Genomic DNA, 21,463 nt, shown 5'->3' on the forward strand with positions numbered 1-21,463 from the left:
AAACATGTAAATATTGTCACATTTTTTTTTTCCACAAAAGGTCCCATATAACCATCCTTATATATCATATACTTCTTCTGTCTCATTGTAGGCACTTGATTTTATTCTTTTTTTTTTTTTTTTTTTTTGTGAGGAACTTGATTTTACTCATAAGACTTTACTCAAGTTAATTATTATTTAGGTGACGAGAGAAACCTGTAATTATTATTTAAGGGTGTGCATTGAGTAAAATCGGCCTTGTGACCATAAGGAGGTAAACCAGTCTGAGTTACCCATAGTTGAACAATTCAAACCACAAGAGGTCTAATATGTCGTTTTCCCTGGGGGTCGAACTTGAAAGTTTGTGGTTAACAAATAACAGTCCAACCAACTTGATTAGGTTTATGAGTTTATCCTTTGAATTATATTAATTATTATTATTATAGTAATATTTAGTTGAATAGTATTACATAAAATTTATATATTTAGAAATTATATAATAAGCAATGTTAAACTAAACAAAATTCAATTTAAAAACTATAATTATAAAGAAAGGTTAATTAAAGAAATAAGGAAGAAAAAAATAATTACTTTGACAAAATGAATGATAAATAAGTAAACCAAAAAGTGTGAAATTGGCCACTTAAATCTAATGAATAATGTAATTAGATCTCTTAATTGAAAAAACTCTAATTAGTCATTTTAAATTGACAAAATAATGTAATTAGGATCTATTATTACGTATTTAGCATGTTACCAATGTAGCATTAACTATGGTAACACGTGGTATCTTTCTTTTTTCTTTTTTTTTTTTTTAAATACAACTGACCCTATTACATTGTACTATGGTATCGTTTTCCCTGAGACTCAATCTCATGACCTCCCATATGAAGAGTCACTACATGTCATCTGAGCACAAGATACTTGACAACACGTGGTATCTGATACTTACATGAATTCTAATTATATAATTTTTTATTTTTTCAATTTTAATTTGTTTTAAAAGCCGGTCGCTGAGCTTTGGCTATTTTTTTTACAACATTTAAAATTTATATATATATATATATATATATATATATATATATATATATAATCCACATAAGTATTTGAACACCATATGTTAACCTAATTAGAACATTAGCCGTAACTTATTGAATATGTAATAATAAGATTTAATTGTATTATTTTGTCAATTTAAAAGGTCTCATTGAAATTTTTTAATTAGGGGATCTGATTGCATTATTTGTATATGTAATAATAAGATTTAATTGTATTATTTTGTCAATTTAAAAGGTCTCATTGAAATTTTTTAATTAGGGGATCTGATTGCATTATTTGTTGGACTAATGGAGTTAGTTTAACATTTTTTTTCTTAAAGAGAAAGCAAATAAAATTTGTAAATTTTTTTTACTTATACTTTTAATTTTTACTTCTTCACTTTTACTTCATGGAGTAACAAATAATAATGAGCTATTTTTATCATATGAGTCTCAAGAAAATTATCTGATTTTAAAATTTGAAAATGTGAGTAAAAATCAAAAGTATAAAATAAGAGTCTAGATAATATTTTTCTTTTTAAAATATCTTTTACCTTATACACCGTCAATTTTTTTTTAATCAAAAGTTTTTTGTCATGTCAAAACTTTATTTGACCACTTGCTCCCTCAATTATAGGCAGCCACGGCCCACAATCTTATAATTTTGGGCTTCTTTAGCATTTAAATTATTTTATTTTGAAATGCATATTTTTAACGAGCTTTTATACGGAGTAATATTTTATAATATCATGTCGTATTTTTAACTTTATTAGAAATATATAATCCAAATAGTAAATAGTAGTGATATTTTGAGCCCAATAGTCTTTAGATATTTAACGGTTCTGGGCCTGGTCTGGGATGGGATTTGTTTCTTCGAGTTAGTCAAGTCCTAATAGTAAATTAATAGAGTTAATTTTAGCAATGGTCCTTCTTATTTTTTAAAATTGATTCTCGTCTTTTAATTTGAACGAAAAAGACACTTGACTATTAAATTTGTTCCAACAATAGGCCTTCCGTTTAACTTCAGTTAGTTAAGCGTTAAGTTAGAGGGTAAAATGGTCCTTTTCACTAGCTATTCTTCTTCTTCCTCGTGTTAATCAGTATATGTACTTAACCATAGCTTTATTAACATAATAAATCTACTGGAAAAGGGAAGAGGAGGAGGGATTCGCCGGTCTACGCCGCTGCTCCGTCGGACTGGGTCCGTTGCCGCCGCTGCTCGTCGGAGGGAGCTCATCGACGCACCAGGGGAGGAGGTCGCCGGCAGAGAAGGGAGGAGAAGAGGAGTCGCTGGCCACTGCCCAACGCCGCCAGACCTACTCGCTTCGTCGGAGCTCTCCTCAACGTCTTCGCTCAGGCTCTTTGGATGCCGATCGTCGACCGTGTTTTGCTCTGTTTTGGCATCGGATTTGCCAATCGGTCTGTTCCTCTTCTTCTCCGACACCCCAAACTCCATCGCAAAACCCTAACTTGTCCACCTGCACGCCTTTGCAATGCACATCGGCACAACCGCACCATTAGGTCACGCCATCGACGCTGCAAACCGGGTTTGCCAGAAATACTTGATTGGGTCTGCCGGAAACACTTGATTGCCGCAAACTAGACGTCACCACTGTCACCGGCAATGAGAAGAGCGAACACGGGGAGAGAAAACGGAGGTTTCGTGGCCGCCCTTTGCTGTTGATTTCCAAAATTATACTGAGAAATTGTAAAAACCCTGTGAAATTATCCTTTGTTGTCGTCGTGTTTTGAGAATTTGGGGCCTTTTGATGATGAAAGAAAGGTATTTTGAGGAAGAACAGTGGTATAGTGGAGAATGACGACGTATTATACGCAAACCAAGTTAAAAGACTGTTTTACCCCTCAATTTGACGTCCATTTAACTAGCTTTTGACTGACGGAAGGACCAACATTGGAAACATTTTTATAGTCAAGTGTTTAAATTGTCCAAATTAAAAGTCAATGACCAATTACACATTATAGGAATGATCAATTAGTGTACTACTTTAATGTGTGACTCTTTCCATGGCTTCGTTAGATCACACAAGTGGGGATCCACCATAGATTCATCACATTTTGGGTCATAAGTCATTTCATCAATAATTCAACGACTAATCTCATAATTAGTCTTTTCTATTAACATAAGTTGATCATCTCGATCAAACTTAAGTACGTCAAAAGTACACTTTGACGTGTACTTTGCTTACTCACAAATAATTCAATTTCTTTGAGATTTTCATTCTTAACATAAAACATTCTCTTTTACCATTCTTCTCAGTACCACATAAAGACTTCTAGGAAAGAAATGTAATGAGTTAATTACCCCCACAATGCAACACAAAAATACTTTTCTCAAAAGTATTTGATCTCTTACCCAGATTGGTCTTTGACACCTAACATTGACTCCTTAGTAGACTGAGCTACACAAACTTTATAGCAACTATGCACTTGATTAATACACACTCAATAATAGTGGAATATAATTCAACCAAATTGGTTACCTCAAACCACTAAGGTTTCCCTTTATATATGAATCCTAGATCTTTAAGACGACTCAATTAAGATTTTAAATCATAGGTATATATAAATGCTCATTGCCAGTAAGCCACAGCGATAATGTTGTTTACATGTTGATTCAAGTTTAATAACATTATCATAAATTTCACATAATTTGAGAAAAATGAATCTCATATTCAAAGATTATATCCAAATTAAACTGACATTTATTAGAGAATGATTTATCTACATAAATTTCAACAAGGTGAAATTCAACATGTACAACTTTAGCATTCAAAGTTATTTCAACTTCACAATTTTCCCTTCACTTTGAAAAAATGCATAACTCATATAGTCATATATAGTGATGCAATGCAAATCAATACAAATTTCATTTTTATTCTCAACAATATATATGCATATCATATATATTCAATTTTTGTAGGAACAATAGCCTCCAAATAAATTAATAATGGGAATGATATCTAACACATAATCACTTTCTGATCTCATTTTGCTAGGAACATCAAATATAATGTTTTCGTACAACTCTAAATCCAAGAAACACATGCCTACACATAGACATAACAATATGCATGAGATATGATCATCAAGATTAGCCATTTATATCTTGGATGTTAAGAGTGAGAGAACATATTTAAATAATATAATGATCTTGTTATCTCATTTCTTCAACATCAACATGCTATAAAAGATAATTATATGATATATCATCATAACTATAATTGCTTGTGCTTAAAATTCAAGAGCACAAAACCACAAAGTTAAAGGAGATACATATGGTATATAAAGTATTACCGTAAATTTAATAATGACTAAGTCATAATATATACGGAATTAATAATTTTTATGTGCTGAAAAAGCATGTAGCTAATTATCTCTTAGTTAAGTCAATCCAGCAGCAAAGCGACACTATGCGGACAAGCACTAAGTATTCTTTACGCAATGTGACACAAATATAGGAAGTTGGATCTTGACATTTTCCATTCCAGCATACACTATGCGGACAAGAAGCATGTGGATCCAACAAATTAGGGGTAGAAAATAAATTGATTGACCTTCTAGTTGGAACGATTTTCCAACAAGGCTCATAGCTGACTTGCTCAAACCAGAAAATCAATAGGCACCATGTGGTTATCAAGCCAAGTGTCTGACCAACTTGGTTGGAATTACTTTTTTAAAAAAAATTATTCCCATAATACACAAAGTTCTTTTTGGTTCATTTGTGACAATAAAGTTCTTTTTATTCTTTAGTTACCATATTTTGACAGACCCATCAAATACATGCCAATAAAAAAAAGAGTTATATTATATGTACTCTCAATTTTCACTATATCACTTTTACTCCTGATGGGGCAAGTAATTTTAAATTATTTTCATTATGTAGGTCCCAAAAAATGTTTACATAAAAAATTCAAGTGAGAATAATAATTGAAAATAAAATTTGAGAGTCCAAATAGTATTTTTTATAATTTGGTGAAAATTTTTGGTCACGATGATTTTCTAAAGGAAAATACTTCCTACCAATTAAAAAAAATTACTTAATAATCAAACTAATTGGATGATGCCATATTAGGAGGGACTAGGGGTGACTGCGATTTGGTTCCAGTTTCAAGCGCTACTTCCCGGTTCCAGATAACTACAAATCGGAATTAGCGGTTCCGGTTTGAATTGCCGGTTCAAACTCTTTTTTTTTTTTTGTAAATTTTATTTTCTATTTTTAAAATAGTCCAAATTTAACAATTTTTTTCATTATGAATTTTTTTAAAAAATAGTTATATATTTATATTCATTTAGTATAATATTTTTACTACCTTGTAAAGAATCATGAGTGTTAAAAAAATACATTTTAGTATTATACAATGTTGCAAAAAGCGCTAGGCGCTAGTCGGGCACCTAGGGAGCGCCTAGCACGTCATAGGCGGTGCCTAGGTGGCTTAGTAATCCAAGTATATGGTTTCCACATTTTTCACTCAGGGCTAAGAGTTATTAGATTGTTATAATCTACCAAACTAGTCAACTGCATATGTTAGATGGTTAATTGAGTACATGGCTGGAGAAATATAGAAGAGAATTAGCCGAATAGGCAAAAAAATTACTCGGCCGAGTTAGACACCGACTCGGTCAAGTTAAGCGCCCGACTTGGACGAGTTAGGCGCTCAACTCGGCTAAGTCGCTGTTCAACTCGGCCGAGTCGACGCATAGGGTGACTGTCGGTCGATTAGTCGGTCAACCGACTAAAAAGCCGCGTAGGGCTGAAATCGCTTCAGCCTAGGGGCGCCTAGCTCCTAGTCGACGCCTAGGCGGCCACCTAGACCGATTTTTACAACATTGCTATTATACAAAGTTAACAAATACAGAGTAATAAATATGAAATTTAATAAAATTCATATACTAGTAGGGTGTGTTTGGTTTGAACATGGGAATCAAATACTTGGTAATTAGAATGGGTATTGGTGAAAATATTTTACATGTTTGGTAGTAGAGTGGAATTTGAATGATTACCAATATTGATGTTTGGTTATATATTACCCTATAATCAGTGTGGAAGTCAATGAAGTGAGGAGAGATGAGTGAGGAGGCGACAAAATGAGGAAGCGATGAAATGAAGAGTGATAAGGCTGAATTAATGTAATGATGCCTGATTTCAGTTAGACAATGAGTTTTGTAATTATATGGGTAATCAAATCCTATATCTATGCCAAAGACCTTGTGGTCTAGTAGCACCCGGTTACACCCCCATGGGAGGGACTAGTGTTTTAGTGGAGGTGATATTAACTCTTTGTGCTTCATTTGGTCGCACGACTATAACTCATCATGCTGCCTTTTTTTTTTTTTAATGTTTCCTGAATGTTTTTGGTTGAGTTTTACTACATGTATTCCCTATTTCTACTGTTTTACTACCTTTAGTTATCTTTATCTTGTGGGTCCTAATGAAAATATCTAATATCAAAATTTTGTGAGTGAGTTAATTTGGGAGTAGAAGTAAATATTTTCCTTATCAGTTACATTGCAGGCTTTCTGTCAGTTCAAAGCTCTCCATGTTGGATTACATATTTACATTGCAGTCAACAGCTGGGTTGCAGTAATTATTTTTTAAATAAGTAGTTTATTATGCTCTGTATATTGATTTGCATATTTAGAGCATTCTTAGTAGTTGGGGGTTTTTACGATTTTTGAGGAGTTTTTGTAAGTGTGATTAGGAAAGAGAAAATGGGAGAGGAAGAAAAAAATAAAACAAATCTAATTTTAAAAAAATAATATATTAGGTCTGTCAGGTGCGCCTGACGCGCTCGAGTGGGTGCTACTGTGCGCAAGACGCGCATAGCCCTGCTCTCTTCCTTTGGCGACAACATTGACATAAACCAAATGAATTGTAGGAGGAGCTGAAATTTCTCTCACCACCTCTCTCTCTTCCATGTGTGTATTCTACTGACATTAACCAAATAATATCCCCTGATGGGGATGCTCTTAGTACAAGCATCTACAAATTTTGTATGTTTATCAATAGAATCATCATGAAGATGCTCTTCCTGGTATTACTAGTATGGAAAGATGGAAAAGTAACAGAAAAAAAAAGGGAAAAGTTGGGCTCATTTTTTAAATATTGAAAAAGAGTATTTGAATTTGTTGAGATGTGGATAGGTTTCCAAGTATGAACAATGAACATTAGATGTTCAGAAAACAAATTCACTATTCTTTTTTTTTTCTTCGTTTTAGAACCGGAATCGACTAGCGTCGAATCAAAATCTGTGATTTCGATTCCTAATTTTAGCAAATTGGAACCAGAACCGGTCGTACAATTCTGATTTCTACAGTGTATGACTTGATTTGAACCAAACGGTTTGAATCGAACCATGTCATCCCTAGGAGAGACATAATGTAAGAGAAATAAATAAGGGGTATGTAGCATTACTTTGAGTCTTTGAGCAATGTTACAAACTCTTCTTGTATTTCCATTAGGGCAGTTGATGTTTTTTTCTCAAGTTTTTTGGTGGGCTCCAGCATCCACTATCTCACTCAATCGCAAAAACCTTTATCCCCATTAGTATTAAGTTTTTTTTTTAATTTTTTGTGGACCCACCATTTTACTCCACTATATTTTTTTTTTGAAAAGAAAATTGAAATTATATTAAAAGCTCTACTATATTTTAATTATTTCTTTATTTAATATCATTATAAAAATTATAATTACAATTATTATATTATTATATTTAAATTAAACATGTCAAAATTAAAATAAATTTGTAATTATAAATTTTCAATTCTAATAATATGATATCAAAATTATATACTACATTTATATTGCATAAATTTTTGTTCAAACTTTAAAAATTTAACAACAAAATTAAACAAGAAAACTAAAAAAACTGAACAACAAAATTTAAAAAATTACAATAAATAAATCACAACATTGGCCAATTTTTTAAAAATACAAAAATAAAACAAAAGGAATCAAAGTGACTGCCAGCTGGCGGCCACTCTGAAATGTCCCAACGGGTGCATGTGTTCCAGGTGGTTGGTCAGTGAGACGTAGTTGCGTCTCATTGTCATAATTTTTTTTTTCTGACAAAAACCTTTGATTTGTAGGAGGAATCAAACACAAAAAACCACCCCTCCACATTGGTTAAAAATCTCAGCTTATAATTTTTACTATTTGAAAAACAAATAACAAACCCACCCTTATATTGAGGACGCTCTTACAAATTTTTCTTTATGATATGTCACCATATGATTGGTAGTTAAATTTATTTATTAGTTAATGGTGGGCTAACAAATTCATTGGTACCAAACAAATGAAAGTTTGACGGAAAAAATAAAAGGAAATGAGCATTTTTCCATTATTTTTTTCCAAAGAATTTTATTTATTTATTTATTTATTTTACTTTTTAGAGTCTCCATCAACGTGGGTTCAAAACTTCCATTTTCGATATAAGTAGTGTTCCATTTTAATTTTTTTTTTCTTCCAGATTTGGTCCTTTCGATAACATGATCGATGAAAACTTAGCAGAAATACCACTTCTTGATCATTCCCGACATAAGTATCACTTTCGGTGAGTTTTCTCGACATAATTAAGTACCACTTCTCAATCAAATCGAGGAGTTAACGACAAGGTTAAAGTCTTTCACCTTGTCGGTTAATTTCTCAATTTGACCGAAAAGTAGTACTTCCTATGAGTTTTCATTGGTCATGTTGTCAGAAGGATCAAGAAAGAAAAAATAATAATGTGGATGACTACTTAGGTAAGGAATAAAAGTTGTGAATTCTTTTTTTCAAATTGACAAATATTCTAAAATCATAAAAAGAACCAAAAGTCTTTTCCCAAATTTGATTGTGAAAAGCCATTACACGTCACTGTCTTTTTCCGGTATAGACTATAGTAGTGACAAATGGTTGGCCCCTTCTTCGGCCACGTCAATCCCTTCTTCTTCCCCCCGTTGTTTTCCTCTGCTTTCACTCACAATTCAATCACAGATTCGGCAGCACGTTGTAACGAACCCATGCATGATCTATTAATAAATCAGTACTAGAAGAATAGAAAATCTCTACGGTAGACTGGAAATGAGAAGGCTTTCGATTTTGGTATCTCCGGTGTTCGTTCACCGAACACCTCAATTCCGTTGCAATGCTCTGTGTTTCTACTGTAATCGCCCCCATCCTGGTCCGTCCTCACCTATTTCACTCTTCATATGCATATTTATACAGAATTATGTGTTAATTTTTGTATAGAGTTAATCAGCATTTGGTTCCAGAATTATTTCTCAACTGCCAATGTAGTCTCTAGTTTTCAATATCAACCAATTTAATCTTCGAATTGTTTAAACTTTTGTCAATTAAACCCTTTCAGATCAAAATGGTGACTTTCACATTTTTTTTTAATTTCGTCAATTTGATCCTTGAAAAGGTTTAATTGACAAAATTTTAAACAATTCCAGGATTAAATTGGTTGAAATTAAAAATTAGGGACTACATTTACAGTTGAGAAACAATTGAGGACCAAAATGTTGTTTCCTTCCGTGTTGATGTATATATTGATAAGGCCGTTTTAGGTTGATCTGCAGATGAGCAATTTTATGCCCCTTTTCCGCTGTAGAACTTTGTTACTTTATTTGCTTTACCTCGAATTTTAAATTTTGATTCCTAATTTTTTTAGGAAAATGAATTGTTGGAGTTCTTATGATGTGATTACAAGAAAATTTAGGCCAAGAAAGTATTAGTTTGAAGTTTTTGGCACTATTTCAGGGTAGACAATGGTAAAGGTAGCTGATTTTGTGGATAATAAGTTTAGCATACTGGTACTGTTGTGTGATCTTAATAGTGCGCTTGAAATAACTAAGTTCACCTTGCCGCTAGGAATTTGCTATGCACTTCTCTATATTATCCATTTCCACCTCAACCTTATTGTCCATGGCATATGCCCTTTTAGTTTATATGAAATCCACAAAGCAAACATGTGGTGGAATGATAGGCCGGTGCACATTTTAGAGCATGTGCTTTTCTTAAGGTTCATTGCCCAGAACTGGATCCTATGCAATAAAACATGCACAAAGAGACATTTTGACTATTCCTTGTAGGCATATAAATCAAGCGAATAAAAATCACTATCAGGCCAGAGCACGGTGCAGTCCAAGTGAAATGAAAAAGTATGTTCATGTTGTCTTCTGGTTACAGGTCTGCTACCCTTTATACCTTGGATATATGCCCAATGTTGTTCCCTTCTTATCTAACACCTTATAAATCTCTTCTCAAGAAACCTTATAGTGAGTATTTTCTAATCACTGAGCTACCTCTTTCAAACCTTCTGTCTTTCCTTATACAGTTAAACTAAACACCTTAGTAATTGATAGCTTAGTTTGTTGATCTCCCTGGCATAGTACTAAACTGATTCTAAGGTCATTTTTTCCCTTCGCATTCTTTTCTCAGTCACCTTTTCTCCAGAATTTTATAGTCCATTTAACACTTCTAAAGGTATCAGAATAATATTTGATTTCTTTCCCTTTTAACTATTGTAAATATTTTAAGTTTGATTGATTGAAATCTTTGACAATTAAAATGCAGTTTCAAAATACAGCAAGCAATGCGTAAAATATACATATACTAATATACCATATCCAATAGCAAAGGATTCCTACATTGTTCACTGAACAATTCAAACTTAATAAGAAGTATGCCTATTTCAATAGTAAATGCTCTTCATTACAAAATGTTTTGCATACAGCATACTACAAGTTAGGTTTGTACACACTGTCACAAATTATCATTAGTATTGCTGTTTATCTTCCTGCTGGTTCAGTGTAGGCTTCAATAAGCTATTCAGGTTTAGATATTGTGGCGATGAACTAACAAAGATTGATTTTTAACTTTTTACTAACATACATTTAAGCTGGAGGAATTTGTGATGTGAAATCCATTCAAATTACTAAAATTAGTTGTTGTTATTATTATTATTATTATTATTATTATTATTATTATTATTTATGGAATTTGATATATACTGGAAGGGGTGAAAGAGGGATATAGAATGGCCAGATAGCTTCTAATTGTAGTTGTTCATTTTTTATGAAATACTCCGTTGAAGAGATCTCAATATTGCATCTTTAACCTCAGGAGTACTTGCATATTATAGGAGCCTTGTTGATCAAGGGAAGCTTCAGCGCGATCCTTACCAAGAAAAGATTGCATGTGAACTAGAAAATCTGCTTGGAAGATTGCAGCAGTATGAGAAGGACATGGAGGAATATCATGTGTGACTTTCATCCAATATGACTTTTTAAATAGCTAAAAGATCAATGCAGTGTAATAATTATGCTTATGTTCCAACATGCATCTTTTTAGTTTAATCTTGCAAATTGGGAGGAGAGAAGGGAAAATGAACGGCGCAGGCTTCTTATGGAGGAGGCAAAACAGCAAGATGTGTCAAAACCTGTTGACAAGCGTCCTAATATTTTTCAAAAATGGATGTCTAGGTGAGCAAAAAAATATCACAATAATTTTAATGAACTTAATGAATGTACTAGTTTTGTTTGCCTTTTATAACTTTGTGCAGACAGAATTTTTTCTTTGACAGGTTTGCTTTTGGTTCTAATTATCATTCCTAGATGCAAAATTTTGTTGGAACATTTGTTTTTGCTTTTTTTTCCCCTGGGAATTGTTATTATTATTTTGATAAGTAGACTCAGAAGCTTATCCTAAATGTTCAGTTAAAATTCTGCTGCAGATACTAGAAATTTCAATAAAGTACTGAACTTTTGTTTGAAGATAAGCACATTAGCTATATTCAGAATATATGAGATCAGATGGCATTTTGTATGGAGCAATATGTACCTAACTCTGTAACTTCTTGAGTACATATAATTGATATAAAAACTAAAGTTAATTGGACTGTATGAAATATGTTATGATGACTGCTCCTGGAAGAAATGGCCACTGCTACATTACTGTTGCTGTTTCCTTATCAGTCACTTTTTCTTTGTGCTGCACACTGATCTGTTTGTTTTATCTTGGCTCAGTAAAAAACCAGCAAATGTGGAACCAGGAGTGGGAAAATGGGTTTCATATCTAAACCGTGAAAGGAAGTTAGATTCAGTAGTTGGTCGCCGTCCAAGTGCTCCTCCTGCACCAAAAGGACTATATCTGTATGGGAATGTTGGAAGTGGTATGCTGCGGTGCTTTTCTATATAATGGTTTTTAATATGCAGAAAAAAAATTGTCTTCCATATCTTATACTCCGTATCTTTTAGTTACATGTATGTTATACTATGTGTACTTCTTACTTCTTATGATGCCTTATTTCATATGCTTCTTGCTTTTATTACCATTAAAAAATGTCTTCTTGTGTGTATTTCGTTTGAAAGCTGTAATCATATGGTAGTTAGATCAAGCAATTTTCACTTGTATCTGATAACTTCCCTTCAAGTGTGTACAACTGTAATCATCATCTAAAGTCTAAATCAGGGGTGACTAATTTATGTTGGTCTGTGCCATGTTTTCCCCAGTAGATGATTTGTATTCATGGATATGAAAATTGTGACTGCTTTCTGCATCATGCAGGGAAAACAATGCTCATGGATATGTTTTATAGCGCCACAGAAGGAATTGTGAAACATCGAAGAAGGTTTCACTTTCATGAGGCAAGTGCTTGCTTATAAGTATTTTAATGTTCCTATACCATCTTCTGTGAAAGTGTAAAACATTCTGATGCAAAATTCTGACATTGTATTATATCTAGAATGAATTTTCCCTTATGCAACATTGCACTTACTGCCTTTCATTGGAATTCATTGAAACCTTTGCTTTCCAAGAATTTCTGAATGAATGACTAGTCTTGTTAATTCATGCCTCTGTCATGAAAACTTGGAATCACCACTAGATCTAGGTTGCGTTTGGTTGGGGACTTTAGTACCCTACTATGGGATTTGATACCCATTATCATGTTTGTTTGACTACTTTTGCTCTTTTGGATTCAAATCCTTTAGTAATTATAAAACCCATTATCCTTTTCCTTCCCTACTTTTGAACAATGGAATAAAAAATGACGAAGGAAAAAGAAATAAAATAAAAAGGTCATTGTCCATGCATTAAATATGGAGCTTTTAATATACATATATACACATATATTTATGTGTATATATATGTATTTATATATATATTTTTATATTTATTTATTTTTATTTTAATTAATTAATTAATTATTTTGATTCCATTTCTTATTTACTACCAAACAAAGAGATTCCTTCTACTTAAACACATTATCATTACGTAGTATTTTATTCAAATTACCATCCAATTCCAATGTTTGAACTAAATGCCCACCTAGTTATTATTATTATTTTTTTCTTTAGTTGATTTCTGATTCTTCACATGCAATTCACTTGATGGCATAAGATAAAATGGCAGGCTATGCTTGATATTCATCAACACATGCATAGGACATGGAAGGATCAGTTGGAACAGAAATCTCTACAGTCAAACATTGCTGGTTGGATCATGAATCTTCCTTTTGATACAAAAGTCAAAGAATGGATAGCTGCTGAAGAAAAATACAAGCAAGAGATTCAAATGAAGAACATCCTTCTTGATGTTGCTGACAAATTTCTTGTCAACCAGGAGGGAAACAAGAGAGGAGCAAGCATTCTTTGCTTTGATGAAATACAGGTAAATGTCCAAAACACTAAAGAAAGTTACACAACCAACAGTTACTGGTTTGTGATTAGAAAGTTTCATGGTGTGTGAAATATTAGTTTGTCCAAGGGGAAACATTCTGATGAAGCTTAGTCTGTTTGAGAATCTTTCCAGATTGAATAATTCATGTTTCACTGTCCGTTTAGAGGGAAATGCATTGCTATTGGGAAACTCCTCTTTTAGTCAAAGATATTTTAGTTTTGTTTCTGGAATAACTATACCATGCCACCTAAGCACAAAAAATCTGGCCCCCCAAAGTGGCCAGTTCATCCCCCAAGATGTAACCTCCCAATCTTGACTGCCTACCGCTCTAATGGCAAATTTGAACAATGACCTTCTACATTTTCTCCTATATAAAATTTTAATGTAATTCTATGAACTTACTATTAATTAAAACAATGTTTCCTATAAAATGAAGGGAAATGATTAATTTTCAGTTACAAAGAAAGAAACATCACATTACACTTCTATCAGAAAATAAGCATGTCACTAGATCATTATGTGGTAAATGCTTGTTATGAATGGGAGTGAAGTACTGAAGTTATTCATTCAGTATAAATTGTATATCAACCTCACAATATAGCTAACACATGGATGAAAAGAGGAGTTTTTCAATTAGAAAGGGTGAAAGGTGCTAAAATGTCTTAATTAAAACTCAAAAGCATATATTGTTGTTAAAAGTTTCTCTTTCATCTCTGTTTCTTAGGTAATCATAATGTAAAAATGAAAGATCATGAAAATTAATTGTTTCTGATTGGTATAATTTGTTATTACAGACTGTTGATGTTTTTGCCATTGTGGCCTTGTCTGGAATTGTTAGCAGATTGTTGAGTACTGGAACTGTTCTTGTGGCAACCAGTAACCGTGAACCAAGAGACTTAAATCAGGTGCATCTGCGTCTTTCCTCTGGAATTATGTTACATGCTTAAAGATCTTATAAGATCTATGCTACTCTGTTCATCTTAGTTGTTGCAAAAATATTCATTGACTTTGAATCTGAGAGGAAATGTTGATTGTTTGGATAATACTTTGATTAACATTCTTTGAGCTCAATTTTATTTATTTATTTTTTGTTTTGTTGTTATTTTATTTATTTATTTTTTGTTTTTTGTTTTTTTGTTTTTTTTTTGTTTTTTTGTTTTTGTTTTTGTTTTTTTTTGTTTTTTTTTTTTTTGTGTTCAGGATGGTATGCAATGGGAAATCTTTGACAAGTTAGTAGCAAAACTTGAGGAACACTGTGAATGTGTTCTGATTGGAAGTGAAATTGATTATCGCCGTCTTATAGCTCAAAGATCTACTTATCAGGCAAGCTCAATCATGTTAAATAGTCATTTTCATGAGTAGTGAATGCTGAGTTTATACCTTGGATTTACAATGGCAAGCATGATGTTTAGAGTACAAATTTTGAAGTCAATTTTTTTTCTTGAATATGCTTGAACAGCATGTTTCTTAGGATTAATAAAGTTGCTAATGATCTTCAGGTTCACTACTTTTGGCCTCTGGATAGCAAAAGTAAACAAAAGTTTGAGGACATGTGGAATGAGGTCATCAAACAGTCTGGTGGACAGGTTACTTCTGAGACTGTTCAAGTGATGTTTGGAAGGTATTTTGATACTTTATTTTTCCTGAAAATTTTGTTTGAGTCATGTGATAGACCTGCTATTTCTATCCAGAACCTTGAACGTTCCTGAGAGCTGCAATGGGGTGGCACGATTTACATTTGAATATCTATGTGGCCGACCGGTAATTGTGCCTTCTCTGGATGAAGATACTATATAATAATCAGTTATTTCTTCCTAAAACATCCAACCAACCTCAAAAGCGGGATAAGAAAAAGAGCAGTATTTCTATTAAGAACATTTAGTTCTTGTCCGTTCTTTTTCATCCATATATTCTCTCATTTGCATGCATTCTCTACCAAATTATCCTTCATTATGGCCCATCTGTCTCTGTTATTTATATATATCATACTTTAGGGCTGTTTCACACACCACTATATGTCTACTTACCTATAAAAATTGAAATTACAGAAAAAGCTCCATCCTTTAATTTTCTCCTTTCCAATAACCAAGCCCCTTGTCATAATCTGTCAACCTCAGGTAATCCTACTACTAGTATAACTATATGAGAATATAATGTAAACATTAGAAAATTAGAATAAATACTGGTAATGTTTTTCTCTTGTGATCATTACCATTCCTTTCTGGATTTTGGCCATAGTTTATACTGTTTGAGCACTCACCAATAATACATGTAGCATCCATTATTTTTCATTGGAGCCTCTTCTTTATTTAGTGCTATGTGTTGAACATTTGCAGATTGGAGCAGCAGATTATATTGCCATAGCTAACAACTACCACACAGTCTTCATCTCAGACATTCCTATAATGAGTATGCGCATTAGGGACAAGGTTAGATTTACTAGGATTTAACCAGGAAGCTCTGTTTGATTTTTCTTCTGTTGTGAATGTGTTAGATCAACTTGGATTCTACCAGCCAGCAGTGGCTTTCCATTGTTTCACTGCTCACAGCACCATGTTAATCCTTTAAAGCTTTGTCAATAAATCTGGAACCTAAGTGCAGAGTGAACCAATGCATACTACTTAATCAATTGGATTGAGAAATTGATATTGCATTGGCGGCTTGCTTTATTTTGTGTGCGTTTGAGGAGAGGTACCAACATCTTAGTCTGCTGTTGGTAAATAATAAATAAAAATAAAGATTTCAACACACGTAGGATACTTGCATCTATTTTGGTAGGCGCAAGGCCCTCCTCTTGTTATGTACTTTAGTATAATCTCTGTGGCGCTATATTGGATAATTTCTTTCTAAGATGTCCTGCCAGAAATTATGTATCTTTGCTCAATTGCAGTTGTTTTTTAATTTTTCCATGCTTTCTGTATGACTTTCTGTGTTTCAGGCTAGGAGGTTTATCACCCTGATTGATGAATTATACAATCACCATTGCTGCCTCTATTGTTCTGCGGAATCTTCTGTAGATGATCTATTTCAAGGAACTGAAGAAGGAACATTATTTGATTTGGAAAGGCAAGTACACTGCCCTGTTTATTTTATTTGGGACTCCTCAGTTGATTATCATGACAAAGATAAGATTGTAATCAACAGAAACAAGGACAAGTTTCATGATACTTGAACACTCGCAAGGAATTTTCATACATGTGGTAATATAAAATGAATGGCCTCATGTGACATCAGCATTCAGCTGTTTACTTTGCAATTAGGAATTATAGCTTTAGCAGTGGAACAACATGTGTTAAATCCAATTTGTGTGTTTTTCAGTTTCCAATTTGAAACAGAAATAGAAGGTGGGAAACTTCGGCGAGATGTTTTAGCTGAAGGTAGTGTTAGTTCAGGAGGCTCACCAACTGGTATTATTTCCCTGCTGTCTGGTCAAGAGGAGCTGTTTGCATTTAGACGAGCTGTGAGTTATCCTTATATTTCCGTGTCATTGCATGCTCTCTTGGTTGTGAATTCATTTGCTTCTATAGATGTGTTAGCTTTGTCATGATCACCCAACTGGTGTTAGCTTATTGGTAAAGTAAATGAAACTTCACTCGTTACAATTACCCAGTAGTGAACTCGAATCTTTGTTGTGTAGGTCTCCCGCTTGATTGAAATGCAGACGCGTTTCTACCTCGATGGCACTCGCCATCTTCATCCATATTTTCAGTCGCGAGATAGAAATCTTGCACACATTGGTGCCAACTAATGCCATTCAAAAGAGTTAGTTGTGTTATATGTCTTATCTTCCTAAACATTCTTGTTCCTTTTTATCATCCTTTCATCCAATTCATTGTCCTGTTGCTAAGTTTTCCTGGGACAGCACACAATGCCATATCATATCCTCCGTTGAAAGATTTAAGAATGTTTCAGCAATGTCAATAAGATCAACAATTCATTCTTCTTCTTTGTATGAAGATGTGTAATTGAATCATTTGTACTGATTATTACAGGTATTTATCGTCTGCCAATTCTTAATTGAAATTAGTTTGTAATCTTATTGAGTTGAATGTAATCTTTTTTCTTTTTTAATACTATTGATATCTAAATAATATCTTCACAAGTCTATTAAAGAGATTTAATAGGCTCTCCATATATATAAAGCAACACTATTTTTTTGAGGTGACAAGGAAAAACCCGCTTTGTGACCCTAGCTGGCAAAAGACCTAGTTGGTCGGCTCAAACTAAGAAAATTAGAATTTGAACTTGTGATTTTGTAGTTACAAGTGTGTATACTTAACCATTTTAGTTGCAAAGCAAAACTACAACAGGTTGGTAGTTCTTGAGGTACATTATTTGTTGGTTTTCCTACACCTTTTGAGTACCTAGCTACCAGAGTATTCTTGCACTTCTTCTGCGTCAAATCCTGCAAAGTTATTATATGAAGATCATCAGAGTTTAAAAAGAAAAAAATTTACAAAATGGAGATGGCAAATTATTTTGTGGACCCGGGTCCAACTTGTGAGGTAGATTCAGGTCTAAAGTACACAATTTATATTATTGTGAATATTCAGTATGTAAATTAAATAGACACGGGTTCATGGTATAGTGAGGTAGATTCAGGTCTAAAGTACACAATTTATATTATTGTGAATATTCAGTATGTAAATTAAATAGACACGGGTTCATGGTATAAGTATTGATGGATGATGAAACATACTGGATATACTCAATGTTGATTTTGGCATTTGGAGAATTGGAAATCTGCGCAAAGGCATCAGTGGAGAGGACAATAGTTGAAGGGCACGGCCGTTTGGGGCAGAAATCCACCACCCTAACGTCGATGGTGTCACCCTTGCACGGCCGGTTGTTGCCGCTGAGGCAGCTCAGGCGGTAGCGCCGCCCACAAGCAGCTCCATTGTCCCACAGCCCCTCGCTTACCGCCACAAACAGATTCCCCGCCGGAAACTGGTCTGCCCTGTTCCCACCGCACCTAGTCGCTGTTCCCACCAACATAAATATAATAATTAATCTCCCTCCTTATTATAAACAAAAAATTTGCACACTCTTAAAGTTCTAACCACGTAATCTTGCATGTTGATCAATTTAAAACATGGTGTGCCACTAAAACCTTTTAGGTGATAAAAAACAGAAAAATCATTGAGGTACTAAACTCAGTAATAGAACTATAATGGACGTTGATAGGCATACAAATAAAGCGAGCGAATACTTAGTAGAATTCTATACTTATTTAGATGAAGCACACGAGCAACAAAGGGGGCTCATGACCGGTCGGTGGGATCAAGCGCCCCGTGGTGCACGGTGGCACTATTATCAACGGGGTGGTGACGATGGTACGATGCAACAAAGGGAGGCTCATGACTGGCCGGCAGGGGCCAAGTGCCCCCGATGCACCGGTGGCACTACTATTAACGAGGTGGTGAAGAAAGTACGATGTGATGGGATGCAGTGTGCATAGCGTACATGGCAAAAGGGAGATACGGCTACATGTGGATGGTAGATATGGAGGGCAAGCCAAGTCGACATACTTGTCAAGCCATGGAAGGGTCTTCAATACTAGAAAAGGGTACCTCTGTGTCCCTTCTTGGACATCCTTATCTTAATACTACTATACCCCTAGTCACTTGTGGTCCTTACTTTCAGCAAGAGCACTAAGATTTAATCTCTCACGCCTACATTATTATTACTAGTCCACCTGTGCCGTTATCTCGGGCATTATATATACCCTTTTGGGTTTGGTGCCTAAGCAATAAAATTACTATTTTCCTATTCCCATACTTCGTTTATGGTGGACTTAGGTCACGTCCCATAAAACCATCAAAACTGCAACACAAGACCAACAAAAGGCTAGGAAATTAAAACAAGAAAATGAGTGCAGTACTCACGAGTGTATGGGGGATTATAAGAAGTAGCAGTGCCAATATCCCCAAAAACTAGACTGCCTTTGTTGCAAAATAGGCATAAAACTATTGCTATGACTAGATAGAGTTCCATTGTATGATGTTTTTACCTTCTTTTCAAGAGTGTGCTGATGAGAGGATTTTATAGTTGGGAATTGAAAGCTATTTAATTTATCCTAGTCATATCAAAGAGGACTATTACCACTTAGTACAATTAAATCACGTTTCATTCGTATGTCTAGAATTAAAACAAAGAATGAATTTCAATCATTTAGCATATGTTTAAGTTCAATGCTCTTTCAAAAAAAAAAAAAAAAGTTCAATGCTATTGAATTCTGCAAATAATAACGTATATATGTATAGAATTAAAACAAATAATAACATATGTGTTATAAATAAATTAATGGTGGCCATTATTTTGTAATATTTGTAACAGACATATTAATGTCTCATTATGTATATCATTATTATTTTATTACATTTATATATGTACCCCATTTGTAAGAATAATTAGATTGATGGAATGAAATTATTCTACATTGGTACTGTTCTTTTCTTCTTTTTCTTTTGTACTGATTTTCACTACGAATACAATCCGTTTATCCGGAGATGGATAAGAGTAAAGGCAATAATCACAACAATAGTTAAATGCTATTGAATTCTGCAAAATTAATTACCAATGTATCAAGAATTGACCCAACTTTGAAAGCACAAAGAAAAGTGTTATTTTTCATGCTAAATTTAATTCCTAATGTTCTGGATAACATGATATGGCATTATTTATTATTTTCTTAAAAGAAATTTTATTTATTTTCATTATTAGCTCGATCCCTTGAGGCCTTAATGGGAACTAAAAAAATATTGTAATGTACAAAACTTTAAATTTTTTCGTCTATTATAATAATAATAATAATAATAAACAATGTACACAATTAAACATGCTCTTTTCTTCTTCTTTCTTCATTTTTTTTTCTTCTGCTTTTTGTTGTTTTTAATGAAAAACTTTAAAGTATAATAATAATCTTAGATCACTACCATGAGTACCACTTAGACACTTAGTATAATTTGAAGTGCACTTTTATAGCAGCCAGACTATGGTGCTTTTGATCAACCCACTATAAATTCAAGTGATCAATTCAAATTAATAAGTTTGAATATGATCGATGCTCCTGCCCTATATATAAATTGGTGGAGGAGGTCACATTGAATAAATGATACGAGAATTAAGTCCAATCTTTAACTCCACTACAAAAGTCAGTTCATGAAAAGATTTGACATCAACTTAAATATCATTTCACAGACTCTAATAAAACCAATATAATGTAGGATTGTATTAATAGCTCAGCTCAGGCCGTTTGGGAGAGTTATTAAGGTGTTTGCTTTAGTGAAACATCTTAACCACGATTTATTATCGTATTTGACATCAGGCTAGTAAACCTAATAAATTAGTATAATTTAGTGATAAATTATATCATTATTTTTCATTATATTATCATTTTTTTTTATTATAAAACTGTTTAGATCTGGATAGATAAAATGCAGTGCAGTGCAGAGATGAGGTTATGAGTGCATGGCGCACTGGGGTTTTCACGTTGATGGTCTTGAAAGTTAAACCATTATTAATTAATTTAATTAATTAATGGAGCAAATTGTTTACTTTTATCTCCTTCATAAGATCCCACTAAACAGTGCTTTGCACGTGTAATTATTGTGAATTGAATTAAGGATCGGATAACCTCAAATCACTTCAATCAATCATCATATCGCATGCAAAACAATGGACGACACATACATACATGTTTATCTTGTTCAAAAAACACCCCAAAAAAGTTGCATTTTAGGTGCTATGATCACTTGATTTAGTG

At 33.4% G+C, this 21,463-nt stretch overlaps 2 protein-coding genes across 3 annotated transcripts; one reads left to right on the forward strand and one right to left on the reverse strand.

Moving 5' to 3' along the window:
• Window positions 1-8,947: 8,947 nt before the first annotated feature.
• On the forward strand, window positions 8,948-17,769 carry LOC116007646 (AFG1-like ATPase). 2 transcript variants are annotated; one of them, XM_031248383.1, is made up of 14 exons: window positions 8,948-9,196; window positions 11,143-11,279; window positions 11,371-11,501; window positions 12,045-12,190; window positions 12,586-12,665; window positions 13,432-13,689; window positions 14,493-14,603; window positions 14,899-15,021; window positions 15,198-15,319; window positions 15,390-15,459; window positions 16,035-16,127; window positions 16,637-16,764; window positions 17,017-17,158; window positions 17,336-17,769. In XM_031248383.1, the coding sequence occupies exons 1-14, from the start codon at window positions 9,097-9,099 to the stop codon at window positions 17,444-17,446; spliced, it is 1,752 nt and encodes a 583-aa protein (XP_031104243.1). In that variant the 5' UTR covers window positions 8,948-9,096; the 3' UTR covers window positions 17,447-17,769. The 2 variants fall into 2 exon arrangements, with proteins under 2 accessions (XP_031104243.1, XP_031104244.1); XM_031248384.1 differs by having other exon boundaries at window positions 9,091-9,196; window positions 11,162-11,279; window positions 17,336-17,735.
• Window positions 17,770-17,911: 142 nt separating this feature from the next.
• LOC116005497 (EG45-like domain containing protein) lies at window positions 17,912-19,692 on the reverse strand. Its single transcript, XM_031245702.1, has 3 exons — window positions 19,584-19,692; window positions 18,398-18,677; window positions 17,912-18,103 (listed from the first exon to the last, which is right to left on the reverse strand). Exons 1-3 carry the CDS (start codon window positions 19,690-19,692, stop codon window positions 18,097-18,099), a joined length of 396 nt encoding a protein of 131 aa, XP_031101562.1. The 3' UTR covers window positions 17,912-18,096.
• Between the last annotated feature and the right edge of the window lie 1,771 nt (window positions 19,693-21,463).

The sequence above is a fragment of the Ipomoea triloba genome, chromosome 15 (genome assembly GCF_003576645.1).
Source record: "Ipomoea triloba cultivar NCNSP0323 chromosome 15, ASM357664v1".
Lineage (NCBI taxonomy): Eukaryota > Viridiplantae > Streptophyta > Magnoliopsida > Solanales > Convolvulaceae > Ipomoea > Ipomoea triloba.